Source organism: Cervus canadensis, chromosome 4, assembly GCF_019320065.1.
Source record: "Cervus canadensis isolate Bull #8, Minnesota chromosome 4, ASM1932006v1, whole genome shotgun sequence".
Classification (NCBI taxonomy): Eukaryota; Metazoa; Chordata; class Mammalia; order Artiodactyla; family Cervidae; genus Cervus; species Cervus canadensis.
This window is the reverse complement of record NC_057389.1, coordinates 59,566,481-59,591,997: the sequence shown is the minus strand read 5'-3', so window position 1 is coordinate 59,591,997 and position 25,517 is coordinate 59,566,481. Positions and strand designations below refer to the sequence as shown.

The following is a 25,517-nucleotide window of genomic DNA, read 5'->3' as shown; positions in this document are numbered from 1 at the left end:
TGCCTCTTTCCCCACAGACAATCCCCAGGAACACTCCCTTTTCTGGGAAGGTTTTTCTGTCCCATTGAGGGGCTAAGGCAAGTTGGGACAAATCATAAACATTTAGGGTCAGTTAAAAAAAAAATTAAAAGTGTGGGAGAGGATCTCTTTAAAAGCTTGGGAAGAAGGAAAAATGCATGAGTAGCTACTTCTCCCAAAGCACTCATTCAGAGAGTACTCAAGTGTGCACAGTTTCAATCTGGGATGATGAAAAAGTTTTAGAAATGGGTATGGTGATGGTTGTAGAGCACAATGAATGCAATTAATGCCACTATACTGTACACTTCAAATGGTTAAAAGGATGAAGTTTATATTATACATATTCTATGACAAGAATACATTTTTAAATAAGACCTACCATGTTATACACTTGGCACAATATTTTTGAATATTTAATGAAAACCTAATAAATGTTAGCTCTTAAAAAAAAAAACAACCACCACCACCACCAACAAAAAACACCTCCCCTAGGAATCAATGTTGGTACAGGTCTGCCCAGAGCTTTCCTTTCTCTCCTCCTCCATCAGTCATCCTCAGTGGTTACAACTGTTTGAAGTTTCAAGGTCAAAAGAGTGTTAATGAAATATCTCCTTCCGAAGGTGTTCTGAAAAAAAAAAAACCTTAAAAAAAAAGTCCCACACCACAGAGATCAAGCCCATTGTCTCTGTCTTCCTTCTTCTCCAGACCTAAACCTGACCTTGCCCTAAAAACACAGGAACTATTTCCTAAAGTCTTCATTAAGTTTCCCTTGCGGGCACTCGATGGAGGTGGTGAGTACGGGTTCTCTAAGGCCCCTTTAGCTTTCTCCAGAACCCAGGTCCGCAGGCCGCCCTTGGTCCCTGTGCAGGTGAGACTGTGCTGGAAGCCAACCCTTCACTACTACGGGTGGCAGGGCCCACTCCGTGGAAGGCGTGGTTCCGACACTGGGAGCTGGGGCCGGTTTGGCTCCTCCGCGGAGGGGACCCCTCCTACAGGAAGGATGTGCGGCCACCAGGTGGCAGTGATACCATCCACGGGGTAAAACACAGGCCACGTCTGAAGGTTTGTGAGTATACACTGGGCTTCCCTGGTGGCCAAGAAGGTAAAGAATCTGCCTGCAAGACAAGAGACCCAGGTTTACTCCCCGTGTTGGGAAGACCCCTGGAGAAGGAAATGGCCACCCACTCCAGTATTGGTGCCTAGAGTATTCCACAGACAGAGGAACCTGGAGGGCTACAGTCCACAGGATTGCAAAGAGTCGGACATGACTGAGCGATTAGCTCAACACCCTGAGAAGAGGGCTGAGGTTCAGACATCCAGAGAACATTCCACTGACCTCTGAGGCCTGTGGTCAACACTGTCATAAACCGAGGACTTTACAAGTGCTCGTAAGGATACTGTCTCCTACTAGTGCCAACAGCAGCAGTGGTGTGACGAGAGTAGTAGTATCACTGAACACTGGGTTGTAGGATTTACATGATTTATCTCATTTGATCCTCAAATGATCCTATAAGGGCAGGGGCTCTTTTCACCAGATGAGAAGGCAGAGGCTTAGAAAGGTTGAGGATTGACCCAGTGTCTTATGGTCAAGAAGTGACAGAGCTCTGCTGCTGGATACTGAACCTCCTCTTATCCTTGCTTCACACCTACCATTCCTCCAGAGACCTCCTGAGAACCGCTGAGCTGGCCTTCTGCCTTGGAACTTGTTGCTTATCTATTAAGTTTTATCTTCTGCCTGCTTGGAAAACATCTAATGCTGTTTATGCTACAAAGTCAGTTGTGTAATGCACAAACAGAACAGACAGTATTAAAGGTGGCGCCTGCTTAGGGAAGGTGGGGTGCTCTGGAGCCAGACAGACATGGATTTGAATCCTGACCCTGCCACCTACCTATTAGCTGGGGACTCCACATAAATCCCAACCTCTATAAGCCTCAAAGCCCACATTTGTAAAAAGAGTGTTATAACCTCTGCTCACAGGGTTGTTGTAGGATTAAATGAAAAAACATGTGGCGCCATGTTTTAGAGGAAGCAGTGTGTGCTCATTCAGTCATGTCTGACTCTTTGTGACCCCACAGAATGGGCCCACCAGGCTCCTCTGTTCATGGGGATTCACTGGAGTGGGTAGCCATGCCCTCCTCCAGGGGGTCTACCTGACTCAGGGATTGAACCCACATCTCCTGTGTCTCCTACATTGGCAGGCGGATTCTTTACCACTGAGCCACCTGGGAAGCCCATATATGCAGTATGTATTCCAGGCAGCTGTGAAGAGCTGGTTTTTATGTCCTGGATTAGGCCCCAAGTTGCCTAATATGAAGCAAAAAGAGAACACAGAAACATGAACATAGAAATGACCCTCCTCGCTGAAGTCCTGTACAACAAAAGCAGCTAACTTGTTGAACATGTGTTATCCCTGGGCTCCATGCTAAACACCTGAACTACATACTTACAATTCCTTTGGTCCTCGTAACAACCCTACCGGGCTGTCGTACAATTTCCCTTCTAGAGAAAAAGAAACTGAGACTCAAAGCTAAGAAGTGGGAGAGGAGGAACTAAACCTAAGTGTCTCATTCTCAAACCTGTGCTCTTAAACCTTACACTACCACATCCTCACACTGAGGGTCAGTGGGTAAGTGCCCTCACTCCACACCAAAGACCCATGAAACTCCTCACCATTCCATACAACCAGGGTTGTCCATTGCTACTCCTAGAGGCCTGGGTGACCAGGGAAGCGCTTAATTCTTCCCACAGCACTGACCTGAACGAGGTAATCCCTCGGCAAGAGAGGGAGACGGACATGTTCCATCAGTTTTGCCATGTGCTCTAAACGGGTCTCTTTCTCATAATTGATCCATGAAATCACAGCTTCAAATACCTGTAAGGAAAACCGAAATAGGGAACTTTAGCAAAGAGATAATAACTTTAAAATAGCTTTCAAACAATTTCTTCAACCTTAAAAAAGAAAGAAAAGTTACAAGTCATCCACAAAGGCATTTAACCTAAGGTCTAATATTGAAAATATTAGTAAAAACAGAATATATTTACTACCTGATGTCATGTCAGAGAGTGCTCTCTCTGCCTCCCTCATACACATACACACACACACATACACACACACACACACACACACAAATGTACACTAAGAAAAACCTGTTGCCCCAAACATATAATCATCCAGTTCTTTGCAAAATAAAAATCAATTCCAACAGTTACCCCAGGGTAGAAATGCAGAGCAATAACTCTGAATCAAATTTTACAAAGAATTCCTAAGAGGACCAGAAGCCCTGGGGGCAATGTCTTCATCACACAAACACCTCTCTTCATCTATTTCCCATGTTCCTTTAATGCAGAACAAAAACTATAAAGATGTCCCCCACAAAAGTTGGTAATAATGGTGAGTTTGAAACTGAATGATAGAGAATGGCAAAAATTTCTCCTTGGGTTGAACCTTTTCTTTGAGGAGAGATTTCATTTCTATACAAATCAAAACAGGTCTTAGAACCAAAAAGGGGAATCTATGGTTTGAATGTTCACCTTACTCAAGGTTAAGTTCAGATTCAAACCCTGCATCACCATACACATAGACATGCATACATGTCAGCATTGGTAAGACAGCGGGGAAACCACCACTGTTTATGGTAGCTTAATTAACATGACTTTTTAAGAGGGGAAGGAAGAATTTGGCAACAGCCATCAAAAATTCAAATGTGCATATCTTTGACCTAGAAATATAACTTCTAGAGCTCTAGTCAACAAAAATATTTACACAAGTGGTGCAAGAATATGTGTTCCAAGATGTTTGCTGCAGGATTTTTGTAAGAGGATAAAGAAACTTTCTGAAGTCCACTAGTGGAGAAATTATTAAACTAGTTTTGACACGGGATATTTTCAGCTGTTAATTTCATTGCTGCAGTCACCATCTGCAGTGATTTTGAAGCCCAGAAAAATAAAGTCAGCCACTGTTTCCACTGTTTCCCCATCTATCTGCCATGAAGAGATGGGACCGGATGCCATGATCTTAGTTTTCTGAATGTTGAGCTTTAAGCCAACTTTTTCACTCTTCCTCTTTCACCTTCATCAAGAGGCTCTTTAGTTCTTCCTCACTTTCTGCCATAAGGGTGGTGTCATCTGCATATTGATATTTCTGTCATCTGAGGTTATTGATATTTCTCCCGGCAATCTTGATTCCAGCTTGTGTTTCCTCCAGCCCAGCGTTTCTCATGATGTACTCTGCATATAAGTTAAATAAGCAGGGTGACAATATATACCTTAAAGCTCAACATTCAGAAAACTAAGACCATGGCATCCAGTCCCTCACTTCATGGCAGATAGATGGGGAAACAGTGGAAACAATGGCTGACTTTATTTTTCTGGGCTCCAAAATCACTGCAGATGGTGATTGCAGCAATGAAATTAAAAGACGCTTACTCCTTGGAAGGATAGTTATGACCAACCCAGACAGCATATTAAAAAGCAGAGACATTACTTTGCCTACAAAGGTCCGTCTAGTCAAGGCTACGGTTTTTCCAGTGGTCGTGTATGGATGTGAGATTTGGACTATAAAGAAAGCTGAGCACCGAAGAATTGATGCTTTTGAACTGTGGTGTTGGAGAAGACTCTTGAGAGTCCCTTGGACTGCAAGAAGATCCAACCAGTCCATCCAAAAGGAGATCAGTCCTGGGTGTTCATTGGAGGGACTGATGTTGAAGCTGAAACTCCAATACTTTGGCCACCTGATGCAGAGAGCTGACTCATTGGAAAAGACCCTGTTGCTGGGAAAGATTGAGGGCAGGAGGAGAAGGGGACGACAGAGGATGAGATGGTTGGATGGACACAATGGACATGGGTTTGGGTGGAGTCTTGGAGTTGGTGATGGACAAGGAGGCCTGGTGTGCTGCAATTCATGGGGTCGCAGAGTCAGACCCGATTGAGCGACTGAACTGAACTGAACTGAAAAACAATAATAACAACAACTAATAATAAGACAAAACACTTTCTTGTGCCAGAAAGCAAGAAAGTGATCAAAGATCAAGGGGACACAACAGATAGACCAGAGCGAGCTAGATAGGGCCTTTTCATGGCCAACATTTGGGACAATTTAAACATCTAACAGGATAACGAAGAAATAAACCCTGACTGAGAAGGGGCCAAAGAAACCTTTTGGTGGTAATGGATACGTCCTATATCTTGATAGAGAGGGAGCTATATAGGCAAGTGCATTTGTCAAAACTAATCAAATCTTACACTTAATATCTATACATTTCACTGTGTGTAAATCATACCTCATTTAAAATATATTTAGTTAAAAGAAAAAAATAGCAATGAATCAAAACCCAAAGAATAAAAAGAATCCATGAATCCATAAGGACTTTAAAAAGTATGCGAAGGCTGCTCTTCACAGAAAAGTGCCAGCTAATAAGGTAAAAGCACAGAATTAAAAAAACATCACTTTGCAACCACCAATATAATAACTGATTCAGCCAATATTGACCATAGATGCTGAAACCATTGGGTGAAAAGTTGTTGGGAACAAGATATTCACAGTTTTCCAAGTGTCATCTGACAGAATACTTATTAATTACATAGGGAGAATGGGGGAGATTCAAACTGGTTGATCTGACAGATACCACCTTTAACAAGTGGTCAAAGTTAACACCACTAGTAAACAGGCCAAATTTATATTACACTCCTGAATGTGACTTAATGAGAGGGAAACAGCATTCCCTATGCAGTAGTCTTTCTAAAACGTTAAACCTGAATCTTATCGCAAAGAAATAGACAACTCCATGTGTGGGGCACTCTTCAACATAAGTGTCCTGGATTCTTCAAAACTGTTAGCACTGGGGCCTTCCCTGGCCATCCAGGGGACACAGGTTCAAACCCTCATGCAGGAAGACTTCACATGCTGAGGGGCAACTAAGCCTGTGCTCTGTAGCACAACTACAGAGCACACGTGCCCAGAGCCTGTGGACCACAAGAGAAGCCACCACAATGAGGAGCCCATGAACCACAACTAGAGAGCAACCCCCACTTGTCACCACTAGAGAAAGCCCAAGCACAGCAACAGAGACCTAGCATAGTCAAAAACAAATAAACAAAAAAAATTTTAATGGCTGAGTAATATTCCATGGTGTATGTGTATCACTGTTTCCTTATCCATTCTTCTGCTGATGGGCATCTAGGTTGCTTCCATGTCCTGGCTATTATAAACAGTGCTGCGGTAGAGAGGGAGGTGGGAGGGGGGATCGGGATGGGGAATACATGTAAATCCATGGCTGATTCATGTCAGTGTATGACAAAAACCACTACAATATTGTAAAGTAATTAGCCTCCAACTAATAAAAATAAATGAAAAAAAAATTTTTAGTTGCCATTTTTAAAAGTTGTTAGCATTATGAAAGACACTAAAAAAGGCAGGGAAACAGAAGATCCCCTGGAGAAGGAAATGGCAACCCACTCCAGTGTTCTTGCCGGGGAAATCCCATGGACAGAGGAGCCTGACAGACTACAGTCGGTGGGGTCTCAAAGAGTCAGTCACGACAGCATGCACACTTAATCTTCTTCAGAGACACAGAACTAAATGCAAGTCATGATCCTTATTTGGTCATGGATTAAAAAGAAACAATCATGAAAGACATTTTTTGAGACTGTTGGGAAATTCGAATGCTGACTGTATACCAGAAAATATTATTGTGTCAGAGTTACATTTGTTTGGTATGATAGTGGTTTTATGGCTCAGAAAGAGAATTTCCTTGTTCTTAGGAAGGGCAAGCTAAAATACTTAAGGGTAAAGTGTCATGATGTCTACAATTTACTGTCAAAAATAAAAATTAAATATTCAGCAAAATAAAGGATTATGGAGAGAAAGAGAAAAAGCAAATGAAGCACAATGTTAACAAATGGTGAATCTAGGTAAAGAGTATATGAATGTTCATTCTTTTCCAACTTTACCATAGGTTTGAAATTTTTCAAAATAAAAAGTGGAAGGGAGAAGAAAAGAAATCCTAAGGGAAAAGGTAAATACTACAGAAAAATTTACAATTTCAAAATTCACAAGTTGAAATGAAAGCTATATCTCCCAGTGTGGGTAAAAAATCTCCAATTTTTCTTATTCTAACTGTGTATTTGTGTGTATTGATATGTTACTAATGCTTTGGCCCTATTTCCTAAACATGTACTTAAGTCAGGCTGAGCATACTCGGATTGGATGAGATATCAGAAAGGAATCCATCAGAAAGAGAAGAGAAGGGAGAGAGACGAGTGGAATAGAACAGAAGGGAAGGAGCAGTGTACATGTGTGGTTTGCTCCCATTTCTATATAAAATAACCTACATGTGTACAAACATAGACACACATGTCATGGAAATCCTTGTCTAGTTCATTTCTAAAAATCATTAACTCTCACGGAGCTATGTGTCTCAACCTTATTGCATTGTTTTGTAAATAATTGTGCGTTTCTTCAATTAGCCCTTAAGATTCATGAGAACAGGGACCTTGTCTTACTTACTGGCACATAATACACATTCAAATGTATTTAAAGAATGAATGGACAAAAGAGTTCAGAATGAGCTTGTAAACAGACTGGAGCAGGCAGCCAGATTAGGGAAGCAGAGCCAGGCCCCAGAACCAAAGGATAAAGGATGCTGGAGACGCCTGGCTTTGCTGGGTTAGGTGATGGACCGCCACAGTTCTGTTCTGTTCTGCACCTTGGTTGCCCACACTGCCTTCCTCTTCCCTTTACTGGACTGTGATTCCTGCAGGGTGAGAAGGGTATCAGCTCTGTCCCTGCACTTCCTGCCACAGTGCAGGCACAGAGCGCATGGCCGGATGAGAACGCTTTCCTAAAGAATGAACAGCAGGGCCTTGAGTAGGTGGGATTTGCCGATCACACCCTTCCCTGTCAGTCAGTTTAGTCTGTTATAGAAGCTGCAGTGCAGGCTGAGTCTAATAAAGTCGATATTTAACCTTATCTTTATTTTTGGCTTGACTTGTCTAACTGGTTCCGCTCAGTTGCACTGTTTACCTACTCAGCTGTGAAAGCCACAGCACTTGGCAGCAACGGTGACCTTCTCCACAGCTAGAGGAGGTCGCATGTTTTTTTCATTTAGATGTCATGATTGGGAAATAAGCAAATGAACTTCCAACTAGCCTATGGGCCCACAATCATTCCCAACAGCCCCTGCTGTCAAAGGAGTGGCCAAGGCAAAGAGGCAGCAAGTACAAGCAGCAGCAGCTCGTGCCCTGTGCCACACTCTCCAGAGATACCACAACCACGGGCTCTCCTGACGGCCAGTGAGTAGACCCTCCGGCCCCGTACTGAGTGACTCACCCAAGTCCAGAGCCAGAAAGCAGCAGAGCTGGGTCCACACACTCCCATCTCTAATGCTCAGACTCTTTCCCGTTATTCTCAGTAGCTGCCCAGTTGGCAAACCTCAGCCCACAGGCCACATGCACCTGTTTTTGTAAATAAAATTTTCTTGGAACACAGCCACACTCACTCATTACAAGTCATCTACGGCTGCTTTCACATTTTAATAGCAGAGCTGAATTGAGACGCTGTGGCCCACAAAGCCTAAAATATTTACTCTCTGGCCCTTTAAAGGAAAACTGCATAAACCCCTGGTCTGTTGGCTCTAAGCAGCAACCCTGTGGCTTCAATCACGGGACATGTCTACTAGGGTCTACCCTACTACATGTCTAGTAAGGTAATGTCTACTCAGATGAAAATATTTTTTTTTCGTGGACCCCATGATGAAATAACCAGTTGCCCCCAAGGCACACTTAGTGTTTCACTTTTAGACAAAGAAAGTGAAAGTCACTCAGTTGTGTCCGACTCTTTGCAACCCCAGGGGCTATACAGTCCATGGAATTCCCCAGGCCAGAATACTGGAGTGGGTAGCCTTTCCCTTCTCTAGGGGATCTTCCCTATCCAGGGATTGAACCCAGGTCTCCCGCATTGGAGGCAGATTCTTTACCAGCTGAGCCACAAGGGAAGCCCACAGCATCATTTCCTCACTGCTTCATGTTTCAGAACCAATTTTTTTAGTGCTACAAGGTTGCTACATGGAAAGGAGATGGAGAAAATCGGATTTCATAGTCCTCAGCTCACACCTCCAATGTAAGCACAAGCCTTGGTCAGAAAATACGAGATGAACCCGATCCTTCCACTCTATCCCCTAAGTTATAGAGGGAGCCAAGCCAGACGGACCTGCATACTGAGCAAAGAGGGGAGCCCTGGTGCACTTGCCCCGCTTGATTCATGCTGACGTACAGCAGAAACCAACACAATGTTGTAAAGCAATTATCCTCCAATTAAAAATTAAAAGAAAAAGAACATGTCTGAGAATCAAGAGGGGGACAGATTAAAATAGGGTAGGGCAGTGACTTGGCAAGGGGAAAGGTCCAGTTAAGGGTGATTCTCAGCCAAACATGGGATGGGGAAATAAGCTAGCTTTGAGAACATCAGGGGAAAACCTAGATTCCTACATGGACCAGATTTGCTACTCAAGATTGAGAAGGACTAATTTCAGCAATAACAGCAGACACAGTGCTGAGGATTTTACACGTATGACCACCCTAGACTCTGTGAAAGAGGTACTACTGCTCACATTTTATAGATGAGAAAACAGCCTTAGAGAGGCTGGCAACCTGTGCAAGACCATTCTGCCAGGAAGCAGTGGATCTGAGACATGGACTCACCTCTAATGCCAAAAATTCATGTTTAACATTATGCAATATAGCATCTCTGAGGCACAATTATTTGAAAAACCTGGGCATACTGCTGAGCTGGGAAACTATGTTTCTAAATCCAAAATCCTAACTGCACCCTCCCTGTCATTCTAGAACATCCCCTGGTACATTTTTCTTTCCTAGGGACTGAGCCAATAGCATTTGCCAAATGCACTGCCATGATTTTAAATAAAGAAGACAGCACTTCCAATGTGATACACACACACACACACACACACACACACAAATATGATTCAGCCATAATAAAGAGTGAAATTTGCGGCAACATGGATGGATCTAGAGGATATTGTGCTTAGTGAAATGTCAGAGAATGACAAATACCATATCATCTCACTTATATATGGAATCTAAAAAACAACAAAACAAATGAACAAAACAAGACAAATGAAAACAGACTCACAGACAGAGAATAAGCAGATGGTTGCCAGACAGAAGAAGGGTGGAGGGATGGGTAAAACAGGGGAGGGGTATTAAGAAGTACAACTTCCAGCTGTAAAATAAGTCATGGGGATGCAATATACAGCATAAACAATATAGTCAGTAATATTGTAATAAGTGTGTGGGAACAGACGGGTACTAGACTTAACGTGATCATTTCATCACGTATTTCAGTGTCAAATCGCTATGATGTACACTTAAAACTAACAAAATATTGTATGTCAACTATATTTTAATAAAAACGTTGTAAACTTAAATAAGATTACTTTTTTAAAAAAGACAGGACAGCACATCCAGACACAAGAATGATTCTGTCATATCTCTGTGCTCTTTCTCAAATCAAAACTTAACAAGAGGTGTGTTAATATTCCCATATTCCCACTTCTTGCCACACACAGCATGGAGCACAGCTGGGAGCAGTGATGGATTGGAGCTGGTCCCAATTCAGTGTCTAGTGACATTACCTTGGTGGAAATATTTACACCATGGAAATTACCAAAGGGATCAGCAAACAAATCAAAACTCTTGGAATTTTTTATTGGAGAGCCAACTGCTAAACATTTACCAGCATACCACTGGTCTGAAGGCTCCCCAGACTCTAGGAAAACCTCATCTAGTTGCCCTCATCTCTCAGATAGTATCATCATCTTAAGGTTTTAAATGACACTGAAAAAGCTCTTTCTTGTAGTTGTTTCATTTCAGACCCACAAGAGCCCTGCTAGAGACACAAAAAGAGAAATTGAGGTAAGAGAGTGAGAAAGTGGTCTACCCAGTCATGATGTCAGGGCAGCAATCAGAACTACTGCTTTCAGTCTGCACTTTCACAGCACGCTGTGCTCATGATCTATAGCCACATATTTATTTGCATGTGTGTTTGACAATATCTGTTTCCCTCCATGTAATTGTAAGTTCCATGAGGCTAGGAATCTTGTGTTTATCTGTTCATCAATGTCTCTCCTGTGGCTAACATAGTATCTGTCACACAAAAAGCACTCAAGAAATATTTCTTGAGAGAATGGATAGATTAACCAAGGCAGGAATGACTAGGCACATGGTTCTTTCCCTTCCTCCAACAGCACACTGCCAGAAATCTGACTTCATATAAACAAAAACAATGACAAAACTATAAAAATAACAGCACCTTGCCTGGAAATTGTTCTTCAGGTTTCTACTACTGTCTGCAGCCAGCAAAAAGACTTCCACTATGATTCACTACACAAAGGATAAGGGGAAGGACTGAAGCGCAATGGTTTGACACAAAGGCCTCCAAGCTGACAGGCTACTTCAGTTGTACTGATCCTACAGATGACAGGAACATGACCCAAGGAGGGACAACAACTTCCAGCCAACATGGCATGCTGAGCTGACTCAGAAGGAATCTTCCCCTATAGCTCTAAACACATGAAAAAATGGTATAAAACCAAAAAATAGATTTGAGCCATACTCAGAAGCAAGAGGTAAATGCTGAGTGCTTTAAATAACAAAGGATTTTTAAGTCTGGGAGCTGAATGAAAGCTGAGACCAAAATGGCTCACAGGCTTGTAGAATTCCGATATGGGCTTTATTGGTTCAGGACAAGTATCCCATCAGGTTGAATGTGTAGGCCACAGGCTCCTTGAGGACAGTGTAGCCTCAGCTGTAAAACCGGGAATAGATGAACTCCAACTATCTGCTATGGGAAGGTGGAAGGAAGTATACCATAACCTATGGCCTGGGGAGTGAAAACTTCATCCTCAAGAAACCAGAACCCAAGGCTCATGTCACATACAGATGTGGGGGTTGAATTAATACTACCCAAGTGGTACGAGGGGTACTCAAGACAAAAATATAAAAACTATTTCCAAACCAGTAAACTTGTTCTAGAAGAGGCACCTTCACAGCCCAGGATAACCCAGACTCCCATGGATATAACACCCTCTGAAGATGGTCTCACCATCAAACAATACAGATCACTAATGAAATGAAAAGGAAAATCGACAGATGCAATAATCAAAAATTATTTGGGGCAACCAAAGAAAGGTGACTTCCTTAATGTGTTCCTCAAAATACTAGAAGCCAGAGACATTCAATAGTAAAGAGGTTCTAGGACCCAAACAAGCCTGGGGAGCACATCATATACAACTACAAAGCCCTTTTAGAGATTCACGATCCTCATTAATATACAAACACTCAGACAAGTCCCACAGTTTCTTAACCTGCTTCCTTTGTTTTAGCCACTGTCTCCCAAATGCATCTCACTTTAACACATTTTTTTTTTTACCTAAAACCATCTCATACCATTATGGTTTTATAGCACGCAGTTGGGTAAATACTGGTCTAAAGAAGAAAGCCCTCACTTCCTAACCTTCTCCACAACTCCTACTCCCTTTCCAGCCTTATCTTCCAGTTCCTCCACCAAAAATCCTTGATTCTCATTACACAAATTATTCTCCCCCCAGTAAGTTATTTCAAACTTCCATGCCTATATTCCTACAATTCCTTCAACCTGAATGGATTTCCAAAAACCCAACTTTTCATTCTCCAAGTTTTAGTTCAGATATTCCTTTTCCTGTGAGGCCTTGCCTACCCCCAAAATCTGCAATAAAATACTCTAGGGTACTTTCCTTGAACTTTGATTACAGCCAGCTACTTTTCTCAGCCACATTATTAGTCTGCCCACCAGACTGCAAGCTCTTTCCTCTTTTTTTTTTTTTTTTTTTTGGCCATGCCTCACAGCTTACAGGAACCCACCAGGGACTGAACCCAGGCCACAGCAGTGAAAGCCCAGAATGCTAACCACTAGGCAACCAGGGAACTCCCCCAAAGTTCTTGAATGGTAATAACTAAGGGTCTCCCTATCAGGGTAGAGGTTCCTTAATAAAAAGCAGGGCAGCAGACCCAGTCAGCGTCAAATCATAGAACCATCTACTATAAATAAACCTCAGTTTCCTCCTCTGCAAAATGGTCTTGCAAGTTGCTGTAAGAATTAGAATGATGTGCAAAACAGTACACTGGGCAAAAGAAGTCAGGCATAAAAGCATGCAAGATTCCATTTATACAAAGCTTAAAAGCTGATAAAACTGATCTATAAGAAGTCAAATAGTGGTTTGGCTTCTTGAAGTGGGAGGTAGTGACTGGAAGGAAGACCTGGAGTTCTGTTTCTTGATCCAGATACTGGCTTTGTAAAAGTTGAGCCATGAACTTTGCATTTGCTCATGTCTCTGAGCTTACTGCAACATAAACACCTTTTTTTTAACAGTGTGTGAAATAATCATTGTGAGCAGTCAAGGTAGGTTTTTGGTCATACTGTGGCAGTATTCCAGTCACAGGTGCTTAATGAACTGTGCTCTCAGAGGAGAACAGTAAAAAAGAGTATCACTGACTCAGGGGTCCAGGCCAGATCATTGTTTGCAGGCTGAGAATTTGGCAGGTCTAATGCTGACCTCAGAGTGTGGTAGGGCTGCCAAGAGCCCAGCCTAAGCATAGGATGTACTTGCTTGGTCCCTGGATGGTGCCTTGGCAGCAAGCACTCAAGCCCAGCCTACTGGCCAGGGAGCTCCTGCCTGCACCCCAGACCCATCCCTGGTGCTGGTGGGAGAGGCCAGGAATTCAGACAGAAGGGCCCACAACACTAAAGATCCCAGGAGACAAGGTCCAATTCTTTCCAGGAAATACAATATCAGAATTTGGCCCCTGATGATAGCTTTAGGAGATAATAGTACATAAAATGTGATCATGCAGAAAGAAACAAATCTGTACTTCTCTTTTTAACACATACTTGACAGTAATCTAATTTTTTGAAGAGATCAAACCAATTTCTTGCTGACCTATACCTGAAATGTAAGTCATTTCTCTGTTAGTTCTCACTCTGAAAAGCCTCAACAGAGTTTCAAAAGGAGTGGAAATCTTGAGAAGTAGAAACATATTTACTAGCTGAAAAAGCAAAGATTCAGAAAAGTCTAGTACCCAGAAATTCAGTGGTCAAACTGCAGTTCAGTTCAGTTCAATCGCTCAGTCATGTCCAACTCTTTGCGACCCCATGAACCACAGCACACCAGGCCTCCTTGTCCATCACCAACTCCAAGACTCCACCCAAACCCATGTCCATTGTGTCCATCCAACCATCTCATCCTCTGTCGTCCCCTTCTCCTCCTGCCCTCAATCTTTCCCAGCAACAGGGTCTTTTCAAATGAGTCAGCTCTCTGCATCAGGTGGCCAAAGTATTGGAGTTTCAGCTTCAACATCAGTCCCTCCAATGAACACCCAGGACTGATCTCCTTTTGGATGGACTGGTTGGATCTTCTTGCAGTCCAAGGGACTCTCAAGAGTCTTCTCCAACACCACAGTTCAAAAGCATCAATTCTTCTGCACTCAGCTTTCTTTATAGTCCAAATCTTACATCCATACATGACTACTGGAAAAACCACAGCCTTAACTAGACAGACCTTTGTTGGCAAAGCAATGTCTCTGCTTTTTAATATGCTGTCTAGGTTGGTCATAACTTTCCTTCCAAGGAGCAAGGGTCTTGTAATTTCATAGCTGCAATAGAACTTAGTCACATCCCTTCTCCTCAGAGTATGTGTGTCCCAGAAGCTTGCTTACCCTGCCCCTGGGTCAACAAGGCTGCACGTAGTGAGAGCTGACCTTTGTGTCTCAAAGGGGATGCAAGAAACAGGCTATCTGCTCACAGGATTAGCTCTGCCCCTGAGACATCTCCCATAGGAAAGACTCAGGTGACTAGAAGGTGCTTGCTTCTCTGCGTCATTCCTCTACCTGAGCAAGGATGGGGGGGTGGGGGGGGCGGGCGGGAGCGGTGGTGGTGGCGTGATCACAAAGAACTAGTGATTCTGTGATCCCTACCACTTCCATTTGTCCTCTCTCAAATAACTGGAATTTTAAAACAAAAACTACAAGAAGGAAAACCAGGAGAGAAAATTGCAAAGATCCATGCCCCTGTCTGACCTCTAGTTCCCCCATTTGTCCTTATTCTCTGGAAAAATATTAAATTTGTCCCCATAATCTCAGCTGGCTCAGGACAGAGTCCAACTGCAGTCTGCCTTGTCACTTGTTCAGGAAATGTCTGCTGAGCACCTCCTAGTGCCTCCCGGGGCTCTGCGTCAGGACTGTGTGTGACACACGGATGGCTAAGGTACCCTCATAGCCCTCAAGGAGCTTGAGCATAGTAGAAGAGATGAGGCATGGGCAAAAGCAAGTGCTCATGAGGAAAAACAGCATCTGAGTTCTGGGAGAGGCCCAGACGATGCTGGGGATGATGGACCAAAAGACAGCTACCAGCCTAGCTCCTGCCAGGCACAGGTCATGCCAACCACCCAGACCAACACAGGGCCTGGGAACAGCTTCCCCTTGAGAAAGGCCCCAATCAATGGGTACATGTATCATCTCATTTCATCCCTAGAACAACTCCATAAGATAGATACTATATTATCATCAACCCCTCTTTCACAGATGAGAAAACTGAGATTTAGAAGGGCTCTTTTATTCACTCACTCAACACTTTTTGTATCTACCAAGGGCCTAATGGGCTTCCCTGGTGGCTCGGATAGTAAGGAATCTACCAGCAACATGGGAGACCTGGGTTCAATCCCTGGGTTGGGAAGATCCCCTGGAGAAGGGCATGGCAACCCGCTCCAGTATACTTGCCAGGAGAATCCCCATGGACAGAGGAGCCTGGCAGGCTACAGTTTGTGGGCTTGGAAAGAGTCAGACACGAATGAGCGACTAAGCACACAGCACGCAAGGACCTGATACCGCTCTAGCAGTAACCGTAAGACAGTCAAACTTCCTGATTATTATGGTGTATGCATTCTGGTAGGAGATAAGTAACTTGTTAAAGATCGCTCAGCTTGTTAAAGTACTGGAGCCAGGATCGAATTCAGTTATTCTGGCTGCAGAATCTATACTTTCAAACTTTCAGCAAACAAGCTGTCTGGGCCCAGTCACAGACACTGAAAATCAGCATTAATAGTAAAATACCACATTTCCTCTATTTCAAGATGCATAGTTGTAAGACACATCTGAAACCTGGCTGCATTTTATAATATATGTTGAAAGAAACTTGCAGGCTGCAAGTAGAGAAGTCAGCCATAATATAACTGATACTGCTGTTCAAGTGTGAATTTTGCTGAATACAGGTTATTTGATTGCCGATGCAATTGAATTTTCTGCAGATGCTAACATTAAATGCAGCTGGATTTTAACTTAAATGACGATCCCTGATACTACTTTGAATATACTCAAAAAATTTCACTATAAAAAAAAATTTCGCTATAACACAATATTGCAAGAAAAAGCCATTGTGCATGCAAGCAATGATGCCTATCACACAATGTGATTAAAAGCAGTAGAAATCACCAAATCTCCTGGAACAGATGAAAGAATCTTCAAAGCCTAAAGGGCTAGCATTCGAATGACAAACACCTAATTGTCAAAGCTTCCAGCTATTAAACTTCCAGAAATAAGCGATCAATTAAGGGGGAAAAAAATTATGGGTTTTGGCAAAGAGAAAATACAGGCAAAACCCACTATTCATTAATAAGCCTCAAAATTACATGCCCAACCTTAAACATACCATGAGTAATATATTTTCTGAAAAGCATCATATAACTCTGAAGTTACACATAATTTCTGAGACCCAAATATGATATACAACATCAATAATGTGAAAAATACATACACTCCAAACTGATTCTACAGAAAGGGCAACTCATATGTAAGCATATGAATAAATGAAAGCCACTACAGGCAAGTTTTAAGTGTATATATCTATTGCCATGTTTCTGTTTCTGAAAAGATGCAGTTAACACCATGGTTTATTTTACCATTACCAATAGCAAAATCGATACCACTGCCATTTGTCAATAGTACCTCCAAATAGAGAACTATGATAATTACAATGATAGCTGCCATTTATTGAGCACCTACCAAAACTGTATTTTCATTTTTTAATCCATTATCTCTAATCCTCAAGACAATTCTATAAGGGAGGCACTCTTAGTATTTCAGTTTTACATGTAAGTAAATTACGGTTCAAAGAAACTAGTGACTTCTCAAGGTCATACAACCAGTAAGCATCAAGCTGAGGGTGGAACCAGTTCTGCCCACGTCCAAAACCCAAGTGGTTTCCAGGGCACTATAATGCCTCCCCCTACCAACAACCATCTCCACGTCTGTCCTGGCACAACCAGCATAGATAAGCCCTCACCTGAAGAAAATTTACTATGACCTCAGAGCAGGATGGGCCACCATGAATTTAAGATAGGAGGGTCTCCCTCTCAATTCAACACCCCTAAATTGATTCAAATCCTGCTGCTTATATGTCTGCTTCCATTTTCTCAAACTACACTTGATATATGCTTGAGCAGGCCCTAAACTGGCCAACAGACCAACATTCATACACCAATTAACTGGCTCATTCTTTCAAATTGTGCCAAGTTGGTAGCACAATCCGGAGAAGACAGTACAGAGGCTTGGCAAGAAGTGAGGAAGGCCTCTCCATTTCTGAGGCTGGGGTAGGAAGAAGCCTGCAGAGGTGCTGTTCACATCAGCCAGTGGAAGCACAGATGTCCCTAAGCCTACAGGAGAGCCCAGCTTGTGGCAAGCACCTTCTGGGGATCTCTCTGAAGTCCAGGACTGCCCATAGTTCCAACCAACAACTGTTTTTCTTCTTGACCAAACTTTTGCAGGATGACAGGCAGGACCTTGTGAATTTTACCCCATTCTCTGGACAGGTACCTTTGGATGCAGTCTCATATCCAACATAAAATCCTCCCCAAGGGCTTTTCTTTGAATATTCCTTCAGGAAAGGGCCTAAAGCTTGGACACTAAGGGTGGACTAGGGCAATTCAAGAAACATTTACTGAGCATCTCTGAGGACTGAGATGAGTAAGCAGTGTGTGTGTGTGTGTTCAGTCGCTTCAGTAGTGTCCAACTCTTCGTGACGCTATGGACTGTAGCCAACCAGGCTCCTCTGTCCATGGGATTTTCCTGGCAAGAATACTGGAGTGGGTTGTCATTCCCTCCTCCAGGGGATCTTCCAGAACCAGGGATCAGACCCGTGTCTCCTGCACTGCAGGCAGATTCTTTACCACTGAGCCACTGAAATCCCAAATAAGGTGTGGTCCCTACCATCTGGGAACTCATAGTGAGTGGAGGTAAGACTGGCTGAGAACTAATTACAGTAAAAAGGAGAATAAGGTAAGCGTTTTCCTGGAACACAGAGGAGAAAATAATGAATTCCAGATGCCCAGTCAACAGTCAACTCAGCTAACATTGACTAGGTACCCACAAGGTAACAGGTACTATAATAGGTATTTTACATACCTTATTTCTTTCAATCCCCACAACCACCCTGTGGAACATGCTCTATTACTTCCTACATTTTACAAATGAGGAAAGAGGTGGAGGAGCAAAGTCTCTTGCCCAACATCACATCACTGATTCGTAAATACAAGAGGTAAGATTTGGATCCCAGTGGCCAACACTGAAGTTTGTGTTATTTCCAGTATAGTAGACTACATCTCCTGGAGTAAAGAAATTCTTCCTGGTAGAAAAAGAATCTGAACTGTTTGGGAATTCAACTAGATGAAGAGCAAAGTAGAGAATATTCCCAGCATAATGGTTTCCCAGGTGGCAGAGTGGTAAAGGATCCACCTGCCAATGTAGAAGACACAGGAGATGCAGGTTCGATCCCTGGGTTGGGAAGATCCCCTGGCAGAGGAAATGGCAACCCACTCCAGTATTCTTGCCTGAAAAATTCCATGGACAAAGGAGCCAGGCGGGCTATAGCCCATGGGGTCGAGAAGAGTGGGCATGACTAAGGGGCAATCACTGTTGAATCGACAGGGTCAGAGATAAGGAAGGCTGGGAGGCAGGACAGATCAGCAGTCACAGGTCAGCTAAGCAGGGGCAGAAGTCACGCTTCCAGCACAAATGAAGAGGTGTGTGGTCAGTGAGTTAGAGGACTGGGTGTCAGGAGACCTTGGTTCTACTCCTGGCTTGGCTACCGAAAAACTGTGTGATTTCCAGGAGTTCCTAACCCCTCTGTAAGGCTCGGTTTCCTCATCAGTAAAAATTCCAGTTCCCTACTGGAATTGTGAAGTCGCTCAGTCGTGTCCAACTCTTAGTGACCCCATGGGCTGCAGCCTACCAGGCTCCTCCGTCCATGGGATTTTCAGGCAAGATTACTGGAGTGGGCTGCCATTTCTTTCTCCAGGGGATCTTCCCAACCCAGGGATTGAACCCGGGTCTCCCGCATTGCAGACACGTGCTTAGATGTTCCCTAAAAGTTGGCTCTGGCTTAAATACTGGATATTCACAAGAGGCCATGTGGGACAGTGGTTAAGATCAAGTGACATGCAGACCAACTGAGTGACATTGAACAAGATAGTTAACGCCTCTGAGTCTGTTTCCTTATCTGTAATGTGAGGACAATAGTGATGCCTGCCTCACAGGGCTGAGGTGATGGCTGAACGAACTGAAGAACAACAAGCACTTAGCATAGGGCTTGGCAATCTGTAAAGGTTTGAGAAATGGAAGCAGCTTTGTCGCCATCATCATCATCACCATTACGCCTTCTTTAAAGTGTCCATAAAGCATATATAGTGATCATGGGCCAGAAAGTCTTTTCTTAAGGGGCAAAAAATATATAAACCTTTTTTTTTTTAATTTGGAAAAGAGAAAAGGTCTCACTGAATCACAAGTCCTTCCCACAACCACCTCATGAGAGAGGCTTCTGTTTCAAAGAGCGCCATGCCATACCTTCTCTTCTGAAGAAACAGTCAGCTTATCACTGGATATCAAGCTGCACACCTGGTCCAGACTTAGGCTAAGAAATTCTTCCCCCAGCATCACCTCTGGAAAGTGCTGCTCTGTTCCAAAAAAAAAAAAAAAAGTGTAAGTTCAGAAAACCAAGTTATAACACGCTACTGCCCATCCATGAACCAAGGCCATGACAATCTATGGGATTCAGAGCAGAGTCCGGGAAGCTCTGGGGGAGGTGGGAGGGAGAGAGAAAGGTAGACATCCTGGCTGGAGGGAAACCAGCCTTTTAATTCAGCAGCAAAGGCATCCCCCTGTGTAACCCTCTGTCCTGAACATCATCACAGAGGAAAATTGGGCACAGAGTTGTGAGGTTATATTTTTTCCCTGCTCCATGAGATTAATAATGGCGCTGCAGAGAAGCCTTTCAGGGGCCTGCCTATTTAATTGGGCTCACTACCCTTCAAGGCACAGGCTGGCAGAGCTGCAGACGGTGCCCCCCGCCGCTCAGCCAAACAAAAGTGGGTCAGAACTGCTGCATGGCCAAAGTCTCTGGGGGTTCTGGTAGGAAGTCAGCATTAGAAGCTTGGCCGAAGGGTTCATCCCTTCCTGCCCAAGTCAAGCCTGTTACCTCTGGTTCATAAGAAGGCTCAACTAAGCTTCTGTCTGGGTATGGCGGCAACACAGCTGCCAAGACCACCACTGGGAATGGTCCACAGCAGCCGGGCCTTCCAAGGCTGTAATATAGAGGGGAGTTTGGGACAATAAGAACAAGATAAATCTCACAGCCCCAAGGGCCACATGAGGGAAATGTCAAGGACAATTCTGACCCTGACATTCTCCCAGGCCACCATCCTGCTATTACAGACACAGTGAGATGCCAGGGAAAAAGCAGGCACTTCCGAAAGAAGGAGTCTAGATTCAAGTCCCAGCTGTGTCATTTACGAGCTGTGTCCTGTGGCACCATTATCCTCATGCGTACAATGGAGATAAAAACCAAGTCTCCCTCCATCCCATGCTCTGATGAGAAGGGAATTGAGAACATGTTTTGCGAGTTGCTTCAAGGTGAGCCAGGCCAAGGGCTGACAACTCCGGCTGCAAGAGGCCCTGGAGGTCACAGCGTCCTTTGTCATTTGCCCCAGACCTTGCTCCTTCCTCAGTTCTCACAACCCTGCACCATCACCCCAGAAGCACCTGTGCTCTTTGCCCTCCAGACCTTTCCCCTTCTTCTGTGGTGTCCCTCCTCTAGCCTGAGAGCTTCTTGCATAATTCCAGAAGCCCCCCCCCACACCCCCACCAACTTGGTCTGGCTGGCCCCTGGAGTGAGATTCCGGGTGCCTCCATGCCTGGGAGGCCATGCTGAAACATCAACTCTGCCACAGCTGCACAAGGAAAATGAAAATCGGAGCATGCTAATCACACTCATCAACTTCTTAAAAACCAAAGAACTTAAAGCTTAAATCATTTCTTGTAAAAATCATTTTGAACTTTATATGTTGAAAGAATTTCAGATCCAAACAATTCCATATACCTTTCATCCAGAGTCCCTAAATGTCAATATTCTACTCTCAAAGTCTGAGTTATAAATAATCTTTTCCATCTCTCACTGGGCAAAAAAGGCTCCCCACTTGCTCTCCACTAGCTTAATAACATAACTGAAGCCACAATTAAAGCTTGCCCATCCTGAAGCTCAGGGCTGTTTGTACATAACAACACAAAGTTAAAAGTCAGATCCGTTACAGATGGAAGCAACTGTCATAACATAAGAAGTTGGTCTTGCTTCTCTACACAGCAATAGAAAAAAAATATTTTGTTAAAGCGTAGATTTTAAGTATGAGATTCAACTATCTAACTTTCAGAATATTTAAGACTATAGTTATTTTTTTTAAGTATTCATTCTTAAAGATTTTTAAATAAAAGTGAACATCCCATTTCTTTGGATGATGAGAATTCATTCTTGGCCTGGAGGCTTGGAAAGTAACAGGATTCTCCTTATACACTCTTCTGGCCCAAGAAGTCTTTGGACCAGTCGCCAGATGCATTGACAACACACAAGAAACTACAGAGAGAAAAACTGAACAAGTATAGGGCAGAGAGTTCCTGGGGACTAGCCATGGCTGAGTTCAGCAGGGGAGGCAGGCCAGCCAACACCAACATCTCTGTGTCCCAGAGCCATACCTGGTCTTTCCACCTTCATCTTTGGTTGATAGGAAAAAAAAAAAAAAAAACTAACATTCAGAAGAGGGAAAAGAATAAAAGGAGGTGAAAGAGGAGGTGAGGAAGTAAAATTCTGAGCTTTAAGAAATTCTTCCTCAGAGCTCAGAAAGCCAAGAGACGAGCTTGGGTTTTGAAAAGGAAGGTGGAAGTGCAACGATGCATATCCTAGAAGACTTGGTGGACAAACAAGAAGTACTCAAAGATAAAGCAAGGCAAAAAGCAGTCAGCCCTCCGCACTTCCCCATCTCTCACACTCTGGGGCATCGCAGCATGTGAATCTGGGTCCCATCTCTCTGAAGTTGGCTGCTTCTTTGCCCATCTGGAACCTCCCACTGAAATCCCTTCAGAAATCCTCCCAGGAAGCAGCATCTGGTGGGGAGGAGACAACAAGGGAGGTGTTGGACAGGAGCTTCTCTCACTCAGGGCTGGCACACCCAGAGACCAAGGAGATTTGCAAGGCATGAGCAAGACACAAAGAAGGGCCCAGAAACCCCTTCCCTTCTCCCTTCAGCCTGGGACACAGGGCTGAGCCCCAGAGGAGATCCCCTTCTGTTAGCAACACTCAAGACACAACAGGGTAGGAAAAAATAGGAACAGGCTCCTCTGGCTAACTCAGTTTCCTGGGAAACAGGAGTTGCCCAGAAGACTCTGGACTCAGGTCAGCGCTCTTCTCAGGCACTTCCTGGAAAGAACCCACTCTGCTCCTGCAAGACACACCTTGAGAATCAGCTTCTGCCTTTAACACTTGTTCATTTCTTTTGCTTTGCTGTTAATGTATTAAGGGAGAATGTAGTGACTAATTGTGGCTAACAGTCAGAAGACCTGGGTTTACCTAGCTCCACCTCTTATAGTCCCTTCTTTTCAGGTTCTGACTTCATTGATCATAAAATGGGACCATAAAGCCTGACCTGGATCTCCAGGTTGTTCTGAAGTTCAAAACTGATAACATATATTAGACTACTTTGAGATCTATAAGAAACTCTTTAGAAATGAAGGAGAAATATCACGTGCACGTGTACCTGCATTACGAAGCCCAGTTCTGCGGGCAGCACTGCTCTCCAATAGAAGCATTTCCACAGCATCAGTCATCCTTTGAGACTGCAGGACCTGCCAGTGAGGCTGAGGACTCAAAGGTCTCAGAATCCTACTTTAACTCCACTGAGTTTGACAAACTTTCTAGTGATATAAGTATTGAATTTCCTAAGGCTGCAGTTTTCTCATCCGTTAAATGGAGCTAATAATAGCACTTAACTCATAAAGGTGTGATGGGCATTAGATAAATATATGTACAATAATTCACATTTCCTGAAACCATTGCAAGTACTCAATAACTGTTCATACGTGATGTACCAAAAGCAGTGTTTCTTCAAAAAGGAAGAAAGTAGAGCTGATGTCTACAAAGAGACAACTAGCTTACAAAAGGGTAACACAAGACACCAGTAACTTCAACCCAAAGTCCACAGGGCCAGGCCAGGAAAGGCACTCCACATTCAATAAAAGAAGGCCAATTCAGAGCATATCTGGAAAACAGCAACAGCTCAGTATAGCTAGAGCCTAGGCTGTGTCTTCATTCATCTAACAAATATGTACAGAGCCTCCACCAAGTATGGGGGACTGTGCCAGGCTCCCGGGGAGGTTGAAGAGGCAGGCAAGGCTCCATCTTGGGGGACAGGTGGAATGTGCAAGGGCACAGGATCTTTGAATCACAGGCAAGCCCCTGAAGGGGGATTCTCCAAAATAAACTTTCACCTTATCTGAACTTACCTAAACTTTTCTTATCTTCTCATTTTTTTCCCCTTTAGGGAGGAGTGTAAACAAACCACACACACACAAAAAGATAGTTAATTAGTATCTGGTTAGGAGTTTCAATTAACCAGGCTTTACTACAAGTAGCAAACACTGTCTAAGATGTAAGTTTTGGAGACATGGCTTTGGAAAAGATTCCCAGTATTCTCCCTACTTGCTGCAAGTAATAATAATTTATTTTTCTCCAGCAAAAAAAAAAAAAAAAAAGTCCAAGTTTTGATTAATGAAACATAATGGAACTGTTCCTGTCTATTTAGATGAGAAATTATGGAGAAGGCGAGGGGCACCAGACAACTGTAAATCCTTTCCCCACCAAGCGACACAAATATATCTTCCCAGTGTTGAAAGGATAAGGAAACTGGGTGGCACATTCCCACAAAAGGGGGAATAGCTGGGTTTTTTCAAAGAAGCAAGCCTGGACAAAGTTAAGGGTTCTTCCTAAAAATGGCTAACATACTAGGTATTTTACATATATTATGTCACATCTTCCAAAATCCCAGCTGAAGCGAATATCAATATCTCCACTTTACAGATGAAGAAATGGAGGCCCAGAAAGCCTAAGTCATGATCTTAGTATCACATGGCAGTAAGTGGTAGAGCCTGGTTTTGAAACCAATGCTATCTATATATAATACCAAATGTTCTGATAAGAATCTTAGTTTCCAAAATAATAAAAGCCTGTCCTGAGCAGACCATTTTGGTAAAATCGATATAGACATCAGAACATCCTAAGAATCCCTTAGGGATACTGCAGAGAGAGAAAGAAAATATGAATCTAAATATATTTTCTTTAAAAAAAATAATCTTAGGATGGTAGTGTTTCAAACATTTTGGCATCAGACCTGGGTTCAAATTTCAGACCCCTGGATAGAAATCTTTCCCTAACCCACCTATCAGGCTAGATGACGTGATATTCTTCTGTGTTCCCAAAGTCACACAAAATAAGAAATTAAAATCACAATGCTCATCAACCCATCTTATCACCTGAGATCTTTCTCTCATACTGGGACTATGATCCCCATGAGGGGAGGCTCTGTCTTATTTGAGTCTGTTTTGCTTAAATGTGACTCCTCAGCATCTACAGATATCGAGCTCTGAAATTACCATGCTTCCCTTCCCATGCTTCTTCAAGACTTCCTAGGCCTCAGGCAACCTCTCAAGCAAGTCCCAAGTCCATTCCTCCCTCCTGATGGTGTGAAATAAACCTAAAGCTTTGATCAGGTTTATCTAAACTACAAGCCCAGAACAAATGGAAGTGATAACTCATCTATGACTTCTTTGACCTGCAGTTATTCCAGGGCCAGTGGCCCCAGCAAACAGGTATGAGTGAGTGCCTCTGAATGGAACCACTTATCAGGCTCCAGGACCAGCTAATGAAAGGTAGACACACAAACAGAATCAAAACATTTTAGTAGGGTTTTAAAAAAAAAACAGAGCTACTTTAAATCTCTCTCCCCTTCCCTTCCTTCCTATTACTCTATTTTTGGAGTGCAGAGGTAAGCTTTCTTGATCAGTATTTGGTTTTCAGGGCCCA

The 25,517-nt window shown here is 43.3% G+C and overlaps 1 protein-coding gene across 3 annotated transcripts in view; it reads right to left on the bottom strand.

The window, feature by feature from the left end:
* Positions 1–25,517, bottom strand: part of KLHL3 (kelch like family member 3) — a 124,728-nt gene that overhangs the window by 42,373 nt on the left and 56,838 nt on the right. For all 3 annotated transcript variants that reach the window (XM_043465430.1, XM_043465432.1, XM_043465431.1), the window contains 2 exons: positions 19,961–20,070; positions 2,775–2,891 (listed from right to left, as the gene is read on the bottom strand). In XM_043465430.1, the coding sequence (XP_043321365.1) occupies positions 2,775–2,891; positions 19,961–20,070 (227 nt within the window). The remainder of the gene's footprint in view (positions 1–2,774; positions 2,892–19,960; positions 20,071–25,517) is intronic.